The sequence below is a fragment of the Diceros bicornis genome, chromosome 18, assembly GCF_020826845.1.
Source record: "Diceros bicornis minor isolate mBicDic1 chromosome 18, mDicBic1.mat.cur, whole genome shotgun sequence".
Classification (NCBI taxonomy): Eukaryota; Metazoa; Chordata; class Mammalia; order Perissodactyla; family Rhinocerotidae; genus Diceros; species Diceros bicornis.
The window spans coordinates 60704710-60721075 of NC_080757.1; the positions used below are offsets into that span (position 1 = coordinate 60704710).

Consider the following 16366-nt stretch of genomic DNA (forward strand, 5'->3'; position numbering starts at 1 on the left):
AACAAAACGAAACAAACAAATGTGAGCAATACCCACAAATTTACTTACCTATTAGTGCGCTGAATGGTGGGCGTTGAGATCCCAGCCCTACTATCCACCATCCACCATCTGTCCCGTGCACGCAGGTGGCTGCCCCCGACTAGCACCCTGGAGGTCCCCCACCCTACTCCACCACCCAAATGGGACAGAGGCAGTCGGGCAGATGAGACAGCCCACATCTCAGGACCCCGAGGTGACAGTGCTGGGGCATCCATGTGCATACCCGAGAGCCGCCTACCTGGGAGCCGGGCAGCCTCTACCTTCATCGCGCCCTCAGCCTCTCCAAGCTGGCTGCCGGGGGCTTCCTTTGCCAAGTCCATGGGGGTCTCCTCGCTCACGGACAGGGTGATGTATGTGCTGACCACCAGGATGCCCACGCCGACCCAGAGTACTACCTGGATGAGACAAAGGCCTCAAGAGCAAAAGAGGTCACACAGTGCCCACACCCCTACCGTTCCCAGGGGAGACGGGAGGTGCGCAGGCATGAAGCCCCCTCCATGAGCATAGCAGGAGGGGCCTGGGGGCACAGTGCACGCAGGCCGTGCTCCTGCCTGCTGACCAGCATCGCTGGCCACTAGGAGATGAAGGTCCTGAACTGATTAACATGACAGAATCATGGGCCAAACCTGCTGGAGCTGCACTGGCAATGGGGGGAGGGGCTGGCTGGGGGTGGCAAGAGGGGAACCTGAAGAAAGCAAGGGCATTGTGTACGACACGAAGGTGCCTACTCACTGGCAGAGACCCAAGCGCACTGACCAGGCCTGCTGGAGAACCCAGCGGCCGGACACGCCTATGCCCACGGCCGCAGAAATCAGGCCCCTTGATGGCTTTGCCCAGAGGAGCAAGAATCTCGGGGCAACTGCCCAGCTTGAAGTGGGGCCCTTGCGTGTCCCACCCCCTCGCCCAGCGGCTGTGTAGAGGGCCCAGCCCAGGGTCCCTGGCTCCTCACAGCCCAAGTATGAACGACCTGTCCCCCAGTGTCACCTAGTGCGTGCAGATGGGGAGAGGACCATGGAGGCGGCGGCTCCTTGCCCCCCTTTAGCTAGGGGTGCCCATCGGTGCTGCCCAGTAAGCTGCATTGGAGGCATGACTGTCAAGGGGCCTCATCCCCGGCCCTCCTGTGAGGGACTCCACAGCTAATCCTAAATGCTGCCCTCAGTAATTTAGTACAACCCCACATTATATAACTCCATCTCCTCCTGCAGCTCCTGCTATTTTGAGACGTGCACATGCTGGACCAGCGCTCTCTGTGTTCTTCATGCCGCCACAGCAGTGGATGCTGCTATTTCTGCCCTGCCCAGGCCCAGCCCATCCAGCTCTCCCCAGGAAGCAGTAAGTCCTGGTTCTGCAGAGTTCTGCAGGAGAGGAGCCCGTGAGGTGGCCTGCCGGAGAGCCAGGGAGACCCCGCCACTTGGGCTCAGAGCCAGAACTCAAAACCCTTTTCTGAAAGGCATGTTGACTCTAAAATATCAGATCAAAGGAACTGGTGAGACTTTCCTAGGTCCAATACAATTAGAGAAGAGAGATTTCCACAGGAAGAAAGGACCTGTACCCCTAAAGGTAGATGCTGACCAGCTAGGAAAAAACCTCAGGGAAGAAGTCCATTTCCTTCACTGCCACTCCAGGAACACTGAGCTGGATCAGCGCTCACGAAGACAAAGTGCTAGCCATGCTCCTGGGGTCAGCCACAGTGCGGGAGGCCTGGCCATGGTGCAGGGCCGCCCGAGGTGCGTGTGGGGATGCAGTGGGATTTGTGCCTCTGAGGTCCGAGCAGCATCTGCAGACTCTACAACACACAGCTCAGGGCCAAGAGCTCCTGAGCCCCGCCCCTTGCCCCCAATTACTTTCTTAGAAGCGTGTAGATGCCCAGCTTCAGCTGTGTGCCCAAAGATCAGCATATAACATCTTCTTACCAGGAAGGAAAGATTTGTGGAGCAATGATGGTATCCGAATATGACCAAAGTAGTTTTAAAACAGAAACTTTAAATCCTTTGCATTTCATGTTTTTCCAGGCAATGGCAGAAATGACCTCGCTGAGAATAACAACAACAAATTCCTCTCCCTACTTGGACTCCCGTGCACTGACAGGATAATGACCACACCTGAGCAAGAGTCCTTAAATACTGAAACGGGAAAAAGAGCGACTCTGCCCAGTACTGTCAGCCAGTTCCAGAACGACACAGAGGACAGTGCTCGGTGGGAATCCTATGAGTCTGGGGTTCCCCAACCCCCCAGGGCAGCAGCAAAACCCCATTCCCCTCCAAGCCCTGGTTTGAGCCACCCTAAAATGGTCTTGACACAAAGATGAAGACATTTGGCTGGTCATTTTATGTTGGGTTATTTTTACGAGGACATCATTGAACATTTCCATGGGAGACAGAGAAGCCAAAGGCAACATTTCATCCATGACTTTGAAAGATTTATTTCAACACTCAGCTTTCTGGGCTTACTGAAAAAAATCAAATGCAAAATAAAAAACATTAACTCTGTCAATGCTGAGAGACAGCAAGCTTCCTGAGAAAGACCAAGAAAGCATCAGTTTAAGGTCGATTTACGAAGAAGGGCCTGCATGGAGCCAGGAGTTCCAGAAAATGAACCCAGCTCTACGTGGCACCATGCACACACCTGCACTGCCACCTGCCTGAGACACCCCATGTCCCCATTTGTGGAGCATGTCCTTTGGCTCCCCCATCTGGCAGCAGTCCCCACCCTCCCTCTTTGCCAACACCTTGCAGCCACCTGACACACTTGGCTTGCTAGCCACCCCTGGGCTGTGCGGGGCACTCGCCAGCTGACCACTGTCTACAGTGTGAGCAGCCCGCTGGCCCAGCCAGAGCCTTTGTCACAGGTCACACCTCCCAGCTCTTTACTCTCATCCTTTCCTGTGAAGAAACACCGTGGGCCCACAAAAACCCCAAGCAGGGAAGCCAGAGCCACCCTGCTTGAGGGGAACTGTGACATTAATGCCACAGGTGTCCATGAGGACACTGTGGAGCCTTGCCTGACACCGAGCGAGTCTCAGTCTAGGTGGTGATGCTGATGCAGTGACCAGACTGCAGTCTGCACATGGGCACATACTGGAAGGTGCGAGTCAGCCAGAGCCAGGCAGAAACAGGCGCACATGGCAACATCGGGCGCCACTGGGGGGCCAGGCATGTGGAAAGGACACAGGTGTTGCCCAAGTCCCCCAAGGCAGCCGTGACAACTAGGCACTGACCACAGACCCCGTCCACAGACCTGAGGCTTCTACGAGGCCCCAGGATCAGTGAGAGGCCAGAGCTCCTGGGTTCCTGCTTCGCCACTGAGGTTGGGAGGCTGACTGCTGAACGTGCGTGAACAAGAGTAATCGCTCATTCTCCAAAGTCCCAAATGAGGAGAGACGGTGCTCCCGGAGGAAGGGGCCAAGTTCTCCACTGTACTGGTCAGGAGCGGATGGACTGATTGGGAACTCCGGTGGAGCCAGCCGGGGGCACAGGGGCTATCACGGCCTCAGGAGAGGAGGAGGAGGGGCGCCCATGCCTCGAGCTCAGTCTCACCTCCGGAGCCTGAGCCCAGCTCCACAGCACACACCTTCCGGGTACAACTTTCTGCAAGTCCAAAGGGCTGCTTTGAAATGGAACAAAGTTGATGAATGTGCCCCGTTTGCTGGACATCTGACTATGGAGCCCTGCTGACTTCGATTCTTCCTAACCCAGCACAGTGCCAGCCTGGAGGAGACACGTGAATACACCCTGACGTATTAGCCCCAGCTTGGAAAACCCAGGGGCTTGGCCTGGGGGCCACACATGACCCGGCATCCCAGAGCACCCCTTGAGCAGTGACTCGTGGCCTCCAGATTGCTAGGGGTCCCCGACTCAAAAGCAGAGAGAAGCAGCCGGGGGTGAGGAGCAAATGTTCACTTTCCTTTCTGACACCACAGAGCGTCTGCGCACGTACAGGTTCACATGCTGCACCTCAGTAATGAGCCAGGTCACCCAGCAGGCAGGGACTCTGCTGCCCTGCAGCCACATGCCCCGATTAGGGTCTCCAGGTCAGTGTGGTGTCAGGCAGGCACCCCACCCCAGCATGTGGACCCCAGCCCTGAGGATCTCGGGTGTCACGCTCCAGTTGAGGTCAGATGGCTGACCCGTAGGGGCTCATTTTCTCGGCGAGTCATGGTGAGCATTTACTTACTGACATCTTCCCAGGAGCCCAGGGTCAGCCTTCGGGGCCCTTCCCCAGGTGCTGCTGCTGTCTAGCTCCTTGGCCCAGGAGCGGTCCTCTTTGCCCTGGAGAATGGCTGCACGGAGGCCTCGGGCAGGCTGTGCCGTGAACACTTCCTCCCGGCTCTGGGGTCCCACCCGCCCCTTCTCAGGTATCTTCTCAGCAGCCCATCAGTGCCTCCTGCTCCCTCTGCTGGCTTCTGGGCAACAGCACGTCAATTGCAGAAGCATCGATTCCAGACAGTAGAACCCAAGCACCTCTGCTTTGTTCAGGACTAGAGAGATCCTCCGATTTCTCCAATTTTCAAGATACAGAGTGAATGGCATGATGGCAGATAGGGGCCAATTGTGTTTTCACAGTTCCGGTGTATTCTTCTGAGGACGTTTCTCAGAACACCCATGCCCCCCACCTTTCCTGGCTCCTCTTGAGGTCCGTGGGCAGGAACAGGCTCCACAGTGCCCAGAAGCCCTCAGGCAGGCTGCGTGAGCCAACTCCGGGCCTGACGCCAGGTCTGTGCCTTCCACAGAGCAGTAGCCGGAGCTGCCAGGACAGGAGGGGAACAGGAGCCCAGCCACACCCCAAGCAGGTGCCCTCCAGGCCCCAGGTCTGTGCGTGCCAAACTCCTGCCACATTTCTGAGTGTGTTCCTCAGAATACTTGTGTTCAGAAACAAAACGCAGCAGCACGTGCCAACACTACACCATGGTCAGATGGTCCATTCCAGAACTAACTCACGAGGTAACTCACCAGGACACTAGCTCAGGGGGAGAAACTTTACCATCTTCTCCACACATGGTCAAAAAGTAGTTAATAAAATTCAAGCCTTCTAGATTTTAAAAACTACAGTAAAACTGGCAGAGAGCAAGAATATCTAAACAAGCAAGAATATCTAGAAACATTATTAATAAAAATGAAGAAGAGGGATTACAATTAAAGTGTTTCAGAGCAGGGGGCACTATCTCAAGACTGGTAATTAAAACAGTGTGGAAAGCCATGTGACAGGACAGGCCAGCCAGTGAATTAAAATATAAGACCCAAACTTAGGCCCAAATATGTACAAGAATTTAATATATGAGAGTGGTGATATTTCTTATCAGTAATGGATTAATAGTGTTCTAACAACTAGCGAGACATCTAGAAAAAACTTAGGATGCTTACTTTGTTTGTTATATCAAAATATAACACAGATGGATCAAAGATTTAAACGAAAAAATGAAGTCACAGAAGTACTAGAAGAACTGAGGAAAAAATTTTTAGAAGTAATACTGGAGTGGGAGGGTCTTTCTAAGTATGACTTTTTCCCCCTAAAAAGAATCTGATAGACTAAAACAGTGGGACTTGACAAATTAGGAAAAATATTTGCAATTTGGCAAGGAATGGGTTAATTTCCTCATATTATAAGGGGTTCCTAAAACTCACTAAAATCACGTGATTGAAGACAATGGTGAACCACCTCAGCAGCTGAGACTTGAGAACACAGATAAGCACTGAGGTGCCTTGAGGTCAGGCTTTTCCAATCAGTGGTGCCAAGCACAGGGGATAACAGAGCAGCAGCCTGGAGCTGGCACAGATGCACAGGGTTGTGCACCAGGAATTAAAAGGGAGGGCTCCCCAGCAGCCAGAACTTGAGGGGCTATGATCCTGGAGAAGAGGGAACTCAGAGAAAGATGCCCATGTTCTGTGTGCAATTCTCCCCTGGGGCACGTGCCAGCCACCAGCTGTGCAGAGTGTCCCACAGAGAGCAGATGCCAAGATGAAAGCTAAGCAGAGAATTTAGCAATCTGAGGGTGATAGCGCTTAGTTGAGACCCTGGAAGGGCTATACCCTAGGAGTGAGGGCAAACCAGAAACAGATTTGCCTCAACTGGACACAGCCCTTCTGCCCATCTTCTGTTAGCTGGATGGAAGACAACATCGTCCAGAACTTCTACAATTTCTCAAACACAATGTCCACAAACTACCAAGCATGCCAGGTGATGGGACCAAGTGACAGAAAACCAAGAGGCCACAAGGATCAATATAAATAACTGACTATCTGAAACAATAATAATAATGTCTTGTAGGGGTTAAAATGTATGTAAAATTAAAATACATAAAAAGAATAGCATCAAAGCCCAGAGGAGGGTAAATGGAATTAAAATATTGTGGGATACTTGCCTTGTCTGGGAAGTGGTAAAAAAAAACAAATTTACAGTCCTCTAATAAGCCAAGGATCCATATTAAACTGCCTTGTATAACCACTAGAAGAAAAGAACAGAAACGTACAACACCAGCTAATTGAGGAATAAAGAATAAATACTTAAAATGCTTGATATGTACAAAAGGTAGCAAGAAAAAAAAAACAGATGGGACAAATAAAAAACAAAGGGTAAGATGGAAGCCTTAATCCCTCCAAAATCAGTAATTACATTAACTGTAAATAGTTTTAAATACTTCTATTAACAGACTGGATAAAAACAAAACAAAACAAAACCCAACTATATGCTATTATGCCAAGACACATCTTAAATATAAAGGCATAGAGAGATCAAAAGAGAAAAGATGAAGAAAACTACATTGTGCAAATATAAACCCCAAACAAAGCTAGGTTAGCTACATTATATCAGACAAGGCTGACTTCAAGGAGACTAACACCCCCAAAGACTAAAAAGGGGGCATTTCACAAGAAAAAGGTTCAGTTTAACAAGATATAACAATCTTAAATCTATATGCTCCTAATAACATAGCTTCAAAATAAAAAGCAAAAATTGATAGGAGAAATAAACAAACCTATAATTATAGTGGAAATTATCATTCCTTTCTCATAATGATAAATGAAAAGATTAAAAAGTCAGTAAAAATATATAAAATCTGAAAATCACAGTTAGTAAACTTGACCTAACCAAATATTGGACACTGCATTCAACAACTGCAGACTACATAGCCACTGAACATCCACCAGAGTAGACCATAAGCTAGGCCACAAAGCAAGTCTCAAGAAACGTCCAAGGACTGAAATTCTTTGGTGTGTGTTCTCCAACCACATTGGGATTATGCTTGAAATCAATAAAAGAGATTACTAGGAAATCCCCAAAAGTTTGAAAATCTAAAAAAGCCATGAATGAAAGAAAAAAATAACAATGGAAATTAGAAAGTGTTGTGAATTGAATGATGATCCAATTCTGCAATCTGTAGTTTGTGGTGCAACCCCAATCAAAAGCCAACAGGCTGTTCTGGAGGAAGCTGACAAGCCCATTCTAAAATTTAGTTGGAAATGCAAAGGGCCAACACTAGCAAAGATCATCCTGAAGAAGAGTAAAGTTGGAAGACTTTTACTGCCTGACATCAAGACTCCTTAGAAAGCCACAGCAATCGCAACAGGGCAGCGCTGATACAAGGAGAGACCGACAGACCAGTGACAGAAGAGTCCCTCGTACACAGGTGACTGATGACAACGTTGCCGCTGCAGTGCTGTGGGAAAAGGAGGGTGCTGATCAACTAGAGAGCCATAGAGAGAACACAGCCTCACCCCCACCTCACACTATCACGTCCAGGTGGAACACAGAACTAAATGTGAAAGGTAAAATAAAAAGCTTCTACAATGTAACACAGGAGACTATCTTCAAGACCTTGGGATAAACAAAAATTTCTTAAATAGTACATAAAAAGCACCCAGCAAAAGAAAAAGATCAATAAACTGAACTACACTAAAATTAAGAACATCTGTTGATCAAAAGGTGTCATTAAGAAAGTAAAAAGGAAGCCAAGAGTGAGAAAAAACATTTGCAATACATATTTCTGAAGAAAGATATATCTAGAATCTTCTAAAAACTTCCACAGGGCTGGCCCCATGGTGTAGTGGTTAAATTCTGCACGCTCTGCTTCAGCAGCCCAAGTTCACAGGTTCAGATCCCAGGCGTGGACCTCACACTCATCAGCCATGCTGTGGCGGCAACCCACGTACAAAATAGACGAAAGTTGGCACACATGTTAGCTCAGGGCTAATCTTCCTCAGCAAAAAAAAAAAAAAAGAGGAAGATTGGCAACAGATATTAGCTCAGGGAGAATCTTCCTCACCAAAAAATAAAAAAAAAAAATAAAATAAAAAATTCCACAAATCAGTAAGAAAAAGACAGACAACCCAATAGATAACAAGTGGGCAAGACTTCAAGGCCTTCACCATGGAAGACCCCCCCACAACTATCAGCACATGGAAAGGCACTCAGCATCATTAGTGATCTGGAAATCGCAAACTAAAACCCAAGTGAGGTACTACTAAACACCTGGCGGAAGGGCTAGAATTTGTAGAAGGGACAGTAGATGTAAAAGCAACTGGAATTCTAATATGGTACCTGAGGACCACTTTGGATAACTGGAAAAAGTTTGGCAAAATCTACTAAAGCTGGATGGACATAAACCCAGGACCCAACGATTCCCCACCTAAGTGAATAACCAATGAAGTGCGCACACGTGCACCAGGAGAAGCGTGTGGAGCAGCCCCACACAGGACACGGCCCACTCTGAGTGAACTGTGGCAGAGTCACACAGTGGAACATCACACAGCAGCGAGGCACAGACTGCCTGCCCCACAGTAACAACGGTGAACTCAGATGTGATGCTGGGTAAGGAGGTCAGACACACAACAATACATATCATAAGACTCCCTTTATGCCAACTCGAAAGACAGGCAAAATTATTCCAAAACGTTAGTAGGCAGATGAGCAGTGACCTTTGGGGAGGAAAGCCTGCGAGGTGCCCCAGGGAAGCTTTGGGTGCTGGAATGTTCTATATCTGCCCTGGACAGTGCTTCCATGGCTGGGTTCACTCAGCAAACACTTGCCAAGCTGTACATGAGAATTATGTGCTTTGCTGAATGTATACCATACCGCTAAGAAATTTACCAAATTATATCAATAAGAAAAAGCTCAAGAAGTCCATAAAAGGTGAGCAAAAAGCAGGCAGAGTTCCCAGAAAAGGAAACACAGGGGCTTCTCCACACATTTAGAGACATTTGACGTCGCTCCTGGGAAGCTGAGACTTCCCGCCCTCCGTCTGATGAAGGGAAAGAGGCCCGTGCTCGGCTGTGGAGCGACAGTGGCTGACCTTGACACAGGCACTTGGCGAAAGCCACGCAGTTACACATGCTCACACCCTTTGTTTTTAAGTTTTTATTTATTTATTTATTTATTTATTTTCCTTTGTGAGGAAGATCGGCCCTGAGCTAACATCTGCCAATCCTCCTCTTTTTACTGAGTAAGACTGGCCCTGGGTTAACATCCATGCCCATCTTCCTCCACTTTACATGGGACGCCGCCACAGCATGGTTTTTTTGACAAGCAGTGTGTCAGTGTGTGCCTGGGATCCGAACTGGCGAACCCCGGGCCACCGCGGTGGAGCGTGCACACTTAACCACTTGTGCCACCAGGCCAGCCCCTGTTTTTAATTTTTAAAAGCTTCCTACAGATACATTCTCGAATATATCGGAATGCTTGTGTGCACAGATATTCGTCGTAGTTTTGTCTGTAACAGCAACAGACTGGAGAGGTGACTCCCCCAGAGACAGACCCCAGTGAGGTAATGGGGGTGGCCTCAAGCAGGAATGGTGATGGCGGAAGAGCATGGAGTGTGCAGTCCACACACGGATAATCCAGTCACCACAAAGACATCCACATGGGGAAAAGCTGTTCAGTATCTGACACTCAGATAAGTTGGTGTGACACCACACACCAAGCCCCCTGGGAACCTCCCTACACACAGTGGTGGCGGCTTGGCTCGGCGTGGCCCAGCAGTGCAAAGACTGCTCACTGTGGCTTAACCCCATGTTTCCCAGACCTACGGGACCAAGTACCTTTGTGCTGAGAAACTAGTAACTGGTTCATGGAACCCATCTGAGAACCCCACATCCTCTTCTCCCCAACCCCAGACCAGGTCCGGGTGGGGCCGAGAGGTGCTGAGCAGCACTCACCTGGGAGGAAAGGGCGTTCTTGTGGATTTTCTTATAGATCAGAGCTGGGCAGATGAAGCAGATGAGGCTTCCCATCGTCGCACCGGTGAGGCCCAGGATTGTCTCCACTGGGAACAAGAAGCGACAGGAAGGAGTGAGCGCCAGGAGCGAGCCTGGCATGCCTTATCTAGTCATGCCTCTGGAACACCAGTGAGGAGCAGAGGCACACCCTTCTGTGCCCACAAGGACACTTAGGGGTCTCCTAGCTGACATCACGGACAGAGGACACTGCGGGCTCTGTGGGGACTTGGGGCTGCTCCTTTCCCACTATGGAGTCTTGGGCAAGTTCCCTCCTCTCTGTGCCTCAGGTTCCTCGCCAGTGAAATGGGGCTAACACCACTCCCGCCCTTAGTTGTATGAGCCTAAATAAGGCAGTAGGAGCAAGTGTCTTCCTGTGGAGCCCAGCACAGAGAGAGCCCACTGCTGCTCTGACTCCTCTGCAGCATCTGGGCCTTGGGCATCCGGGAGGGCTACTTGGATGGCTCATCTTACATCACCCCACCTGCTGCTCAGTGAGTGGCTGAGCAGGACCTGTCCTAGGACGTGTGTAGAAGCCAGGAGCCTGAAGTGTGGGGCCTCTGGGTTGTTACCTGGAGAGGGCACATGCAGGTTCCACTCAGTATCTGATAACAATAAGCTTTGTCTGTCTGCTGGGAGTAGGACATAAATCCTGCTCAGGGCCCTCACTTTTTCCCTTGACGATGTGTCAACACAAGCAGGAGTCAACAGTAAGGAAGGAGCTGCTTTATAAACACTAATTTCACAAATCAGGCCTGTGTCCCTGCATTGGAGTCTCTGCCCAGGTGTCAACTGCTCAGCCTTCATGTGTGTTTGTGGTTCCATCAAGCTGCTACGTTTTGTCCTATGCCATTCTCAGAGCACCAAAGAAAAAATCACGTGAGAGTCTCTAGACTTTCTTAGGAGATCAGAGAGGATGGTAGTAAGATTCTGGGTGTCTTGGTTGAACACCAAGACTCGAGGCAGGGATGCCCCTGGGTCCCTAAGTGTAACGGCAAGGATGGGCAGGAACAGGGGGAGGAAAGAGCCAGCAGGAAACCAGTCCCCGGAGCAGCCCTACTTACCGTTTGGGATCAGGATTCCACCAACCATGGTTCCAAACACAATTGAGAGAGTGAGCACTTTAAACCGCAGAGGGGGCATGTAGCCTCCAGCGGCAAAGGTTCCATCTTTTTGCTACATGAAAAAAACAAAAAGGTTTTGAAATGACTGATTTCCTCTACTACTCTATTGTAAGCAAGTCCTTAAGGGGCTCTACCAACCCCCAGGCAGGTGTGGCTGGGAGGCAGGGAGGTGAGGGCTCCCATCACAATCAGATTTGGCTGAGCAACTTTAATGTGAACCTGCAACCCAAATCCTCCAGAGTCCAGGAAGGCACAGGCTGCTCCTCAGATCAGGTAAGGAATGTACATTTTACAACTTCGTTTTGAAATGTTAGTACTAAGTCTTCCGTTTTCCTTTTAGAGCAAGGCCATGAGAGAGATTTTAAAAAGTGCCATGTAGACCATGTGCTATCGCCATTCACAAAAATTAACTCAAAATGGATCAAAGACCTGAAGGTGAGACCTGAAACTATAAAACTCATAGAAGAAAATATAGGCAACACACTATTTGACATTGGTTTTAAAGGAATCTTTTCGGATGACATGCCTACCCAGACTAGGGAAACTAAAGAAAAAATAAACAAGTGGGACTTTATCAGATTAAAGAGCTTTTATAAGACAAATGAAACCAGAATCAAGATGAACAAACAACCAACCAGCTGGGAGAGAATATTTGCAAAACATACATCTGACAAGGGGTTGATCTCCATAATATATAAAGAACTCACACAACTGAACAACAAAAAAACAAACAACCCGATCAAAAAATGGGCAGAGGAAATGAACAGACACTTCTCTAAGGAAGATATACAGATGGCCAATAGGCACATGAAAAGATGCTCAACATCACTAATCATCAGGGAAATGCAAATCAAAACAACACTAAGATACCACCTCACGCCCGTTAGAATGGCTATAATCACCAAGACAAAAAACAACAAATGTTGGAGAGGATGTGGAGAAACAGGAACCCTCATACACAGCTGGTGGGAATGCAAATTGGTGCAGCCTCTATGGAAAACGGTATGGAGATTCCTCAAAGAATTAAAAATAGAGATGCCCTATGATCCAGCCATCCCACTACTGGGAATCTATCCAACGCACCTGAAATCAACAATCCAAAGAGGCTTATGCACCCCTATGTTCATTGCAGCATTATTCACCATAGCCCAGAAGTGGAAGCAACCTAAGTGTCCCTCGACTGACGATTGGATTAAGAAAATGTGGTATATATATACAATGGAATACTACTCAGCCATAAAAAAAGACAAAATCGTCCCATTTGCAACAACATGGATGGGCCTGGAGCGTATTATGTTAAGTGAAATAAGCCAGAAAGAGAAAGACAAACACTGTATGATCTCACTCATATGTGGAATATAAACCAACACATGGACAGAGAAAACTGGACTGTGGTTACCCGGGCAGTGGGGGTGGGGGGTGGGCACAAGGGGTGAAGGGAGTCATATATGGGGTGATGGACAAACAAAAATGTACAACCCAAAATTTCACAATGTTAGAAACCATTAAAACATCAATAAAAAAAAAAAAAAAAAAAAGTGCCATGTAGTACAGAAAATAGAACCCAGACACAGCTCCATAGTGACATCCCTGCAGGTTTCAGAGTGCAGCAGGACGCCCTCACCTACACACACACACTCTTCCACACGGACGAGTTTGGCTGTGCCATCCTCATCTCCAGTAGGCGTGTGACACGCAGTCCAGGAAGGAGAAGAGGAGAAGGATACAACGTGGTATAACCAAACCCAAAGTTACTTCACCTCCGTGCCTTGGTTTCCTCATCTGTCAACATGAGGATACTAGAAGCTTCTCGTCATCAGGCTGTGGTGAGGACCAAATGAGGTGATAAGAGTGAAGCTTCTAGAGCAGTGCCAGGCACACAGGATAATCACCGTAATTATAATGCCTGAGCTAGGAAAACACCACTCAAGTGAGGAGGCTTCAGAGCCTTCCAGAACTAGAATTTCAAAGGACCCAATTTCCAGAATAGACTTTTACACAGGCAGCTTTCTTAGGACAGACTGAGGGAGCTGGAGCCAGAATTTCTGGTCGACCTTAGGATGATAACTTGTACACGGTCTAGTGAGGAAGGGTGTTAGGTCTATACCTTTTGACCCAGGAACCCCTGCAATAGAAATCTACCCAAGAAATTCTCCAGAGGAGAGGAAGAAGGAGGGAAGCAACGTGCATGGAGGAGGTCGTGAGAGAGTTACCTGTGAGCGGTCAAGAGTGAAAGACCAGCAACAACCAGAGCATCTGACAAGAGGTGAAAGAGCAAGGGTGCAGAGACTCTGTGGGTTTCTACGGCAACATCAACAGAAGCCGAGAGAAAACACAGCAAAAGGAATAGAGACGTACACAAATGCCCAGCCGTCTGCGCAAGGATGAAGGGAAGTGAATTTTCTTTCTTAGTTCAACATTTCCTGTAATGCCACTATTGATTTTTTAATTAAAAAAATGATAAAAATGTCTTATGTACAGAAACACAAAGGCTTTTCAGGTATAAAGTATATGTTTGCATCAAATAGTGAAAGATGGCAGTCAGCAAGGCTTAACCCCACAGGGCTGAGGTGGGGCCTGGCCACCAAGGAGGACCCCAAGGCCGTAGGAGCTGGCCCTGCCATAGCCCCCCAATGGACAAAGTGCTAAATCATGCCTCGCTTGGCGCCCAGGTACCTGAACCGCTACCGGGGGTGAGGGGGCAAACTGGAGGAGGGAGGGCAGCCAGTGCTTCAGGGCTTAGCCTCTGCTGTCAGGTGCTGTCTCTGGTGGCAGAATCCTCAGGAAGCTGCCTGAACCACGCGCTGGCCACCATGGATAGTGAGCACTGTTCCAGCTGTTCCAGAGGCCCAGGCGGCCTGCCCTCCTGTCTGGCTGTTGGACTCTCCCCTGGAGTCTCTGGGACCACAACCTCTCCCCCATGCCATGGCCTAAGCAGTTTCAGTGCAACTTGTGTGCCCACCAGGAGTCCTGGCTGATGCCACAGACCAGGCTCAAGGACCTCAGGCTGGGGACACAAGACACCACTATAGAGAAAAGCCACGGGTCCGTGGGCTCCCAAGACTGGCGTCCTTGGGCATGCACTAGTCCACGTGTGCTTTCTGTTGTTAGCTCGGGAACAGTTAGAGAGCCAGGGGATTCTGGTTCTACCTTGTACATTTGAAAACTTTCCATAAAGGACCACACAGTGCTGTGCCTGCACACACGACAGTGAATGAAACTCAGCCTCTTATAGCTCAGACGTCTGTTGTCAAATTGCTAAAATTTTCAGTTACACAAACATAAAGAGAATAGCACACTGACCCCAGTGCTCATCTGTGGACCTGGCTCCTCCACATTCCCACCCACTCCTCCCCCAACAGGACCGCTTTGAAGAAAGCCCCCAATTTCCAGCTACGTCTCTGATTTGGGGAAACAGTAGCGTAGCTGGGAAGTCACAGGAGACAGGCCTAACCTGTGTGGACACTGGCCTGAGCCCACGTCTCCCATCTGAATCGATCCCTGTCTGTTCTGGTGCTGTCTCTTTTCCCCAAAGTTGGTTTAAAAAAAAAAAACCCTATTAAGAGATTTCACTTTAGCTGAAGCTTTTTTGTTGTTTATTAGAAAAAGCTCTACCTACCACAGCCCAGGAAGATAAAGAACTAGCAAAAGCCAAGAGAAGAAAATATAACTGGGATCACAGCAAAACGGCATCTGAAGGGCCTCGAGAACCTTACCTGCTGCTCGAAAAGCAGCGTGTTCAAGGCCTGTCTGCACGGCAGGATCATCATGGGGAAGCCCACGGCCACCGACATCATGAAGCCCACTCGGATCATCTCGGTCACCAGGTTGGAGGGGAAGTGCATCAGCACATTGCCCACGATGGCCTCAGTGAAGCTCACATAGCCAAAAAACCCCACCTGTGGGACGACAAGAGCAGAGGGCACGTGTGGTGGGGCCGCACCCTCCCCTGCGAACAGCCTGCGAGCCACTTCCCAAGCAGCTTCAGCAAGACCAAAGCCCCGTGAGACTCCTCTCTTATAAAATTTCCTGATGAGTAGAAGGATAAATGCCTACAGGTGAGAGTCTGATAACGGCTTTTCACGAGGACAACAGGGCACCAAGAAAATGGAGCTCCCTGCATGAAAAGGAAGGAGCCAGAACGCCCCACGAACCCACATACAGAGGGGTCGACCTCAATCTGGTTTCACAATCCGAACTAGAGAACCATGGGGTAAGCTGTGGTTCCCTGTGTACTGAGACACAGTGTCGACGACAATGTGCACAGACCATTTGTAAAAACTGACAAGAATGCTGAAACCATGAAGTTCAGAGAAACAAGCTATAATCTTAGTGTATTTCTAATTTTACTTGCAATGTAAAAACACTAACAAACAGGAGCATTAAGAAGACTGGAAGAAAATTCTATCAAGACATGAGCTGTAATTGCACCTGTGGGCTGGGACTTGCACTCATCCTCCTCTGCTACCACACTTTCCACCCCCCGTAAGAGACACACCCTCTTTCTATAGTGAATCAGCAAAGGTCTTGGAGAGGCCAGAAGAAGAGGCTCCCAGTGAGCGCGACCTGGGGGCAGCCCTGTGCTGAGGCGCCCGTGCTCCTCCTGGGATGTAGGGCAGAATCGGGCTCATGGGTCAGCCTGGAGCTGACTTGAGGAGCAAGCTAACCTCGGGCACTGAGCACTGGGATGGGAAAGAAGGGAAGGGTAGGCCTATACGGAGTCAAGGGCTCAGTCCATTCCTGGGGCACTGTAAGGAGCTGGAGGGAGGCAGCATCACGCCGGGCACTGCCTCCTATGACATAGGCGGGGAGAGCAGGGTGTGAAAGGGTCCTACCGTGACGTAGAAAGTAGTGACCACGTTGAGGGAGGAGGCAAATATGGAGCTCATGGTTTTCACTGACGGCTCATCCAGGCTGTCGTAGGTGGGCAGAACCTGGCTGTATAAAAACAATCCACTTCACAAAGCAGATTCCAGAGAGAGACACATCCTCCACCCGCTG

The 16366-nt window shown here is 49.2% G+C and overlaps 1 protein-coding gene across 2 annotated transcripts in view; it reads right to left on the bottom strand.

The window, feature by feature from the left end:
• Window positions 1–16366, bottom strand: part of SLC38A10 (solute carrier family 38 member 10) — a 42764-nt gene that overhangs the window by 12946 nt on the left and 13452 nt on the right. The window contains exons 7-11 of one of the 2 annotated variants that reach the window (XM_058561846.1): window positions 16201–16303; window positions 15082–15264; window positions 11306–11417; window positions 10185–10291; window positions 278–434 (exon numbers count right to left, since the gene is read on the bottom strand). In XM_058561846.1, coding sequence (XP_058417829.1) covers window positions 278–434; window positions 10185–10291; window positions 11306–11417; window positions 15082–15264; window positions 16201–16303 — 662 coding nt within the window. The remainder of the gene's footprint in view (window positions 1–277; window positions 435–10184; window positions 10292–11305; window positions 11418–15081; window positions 15265–16200; window positions 16304–16366) is intronic. The other variant, XM_058561847.1, reaches the window with a different exon arrangement.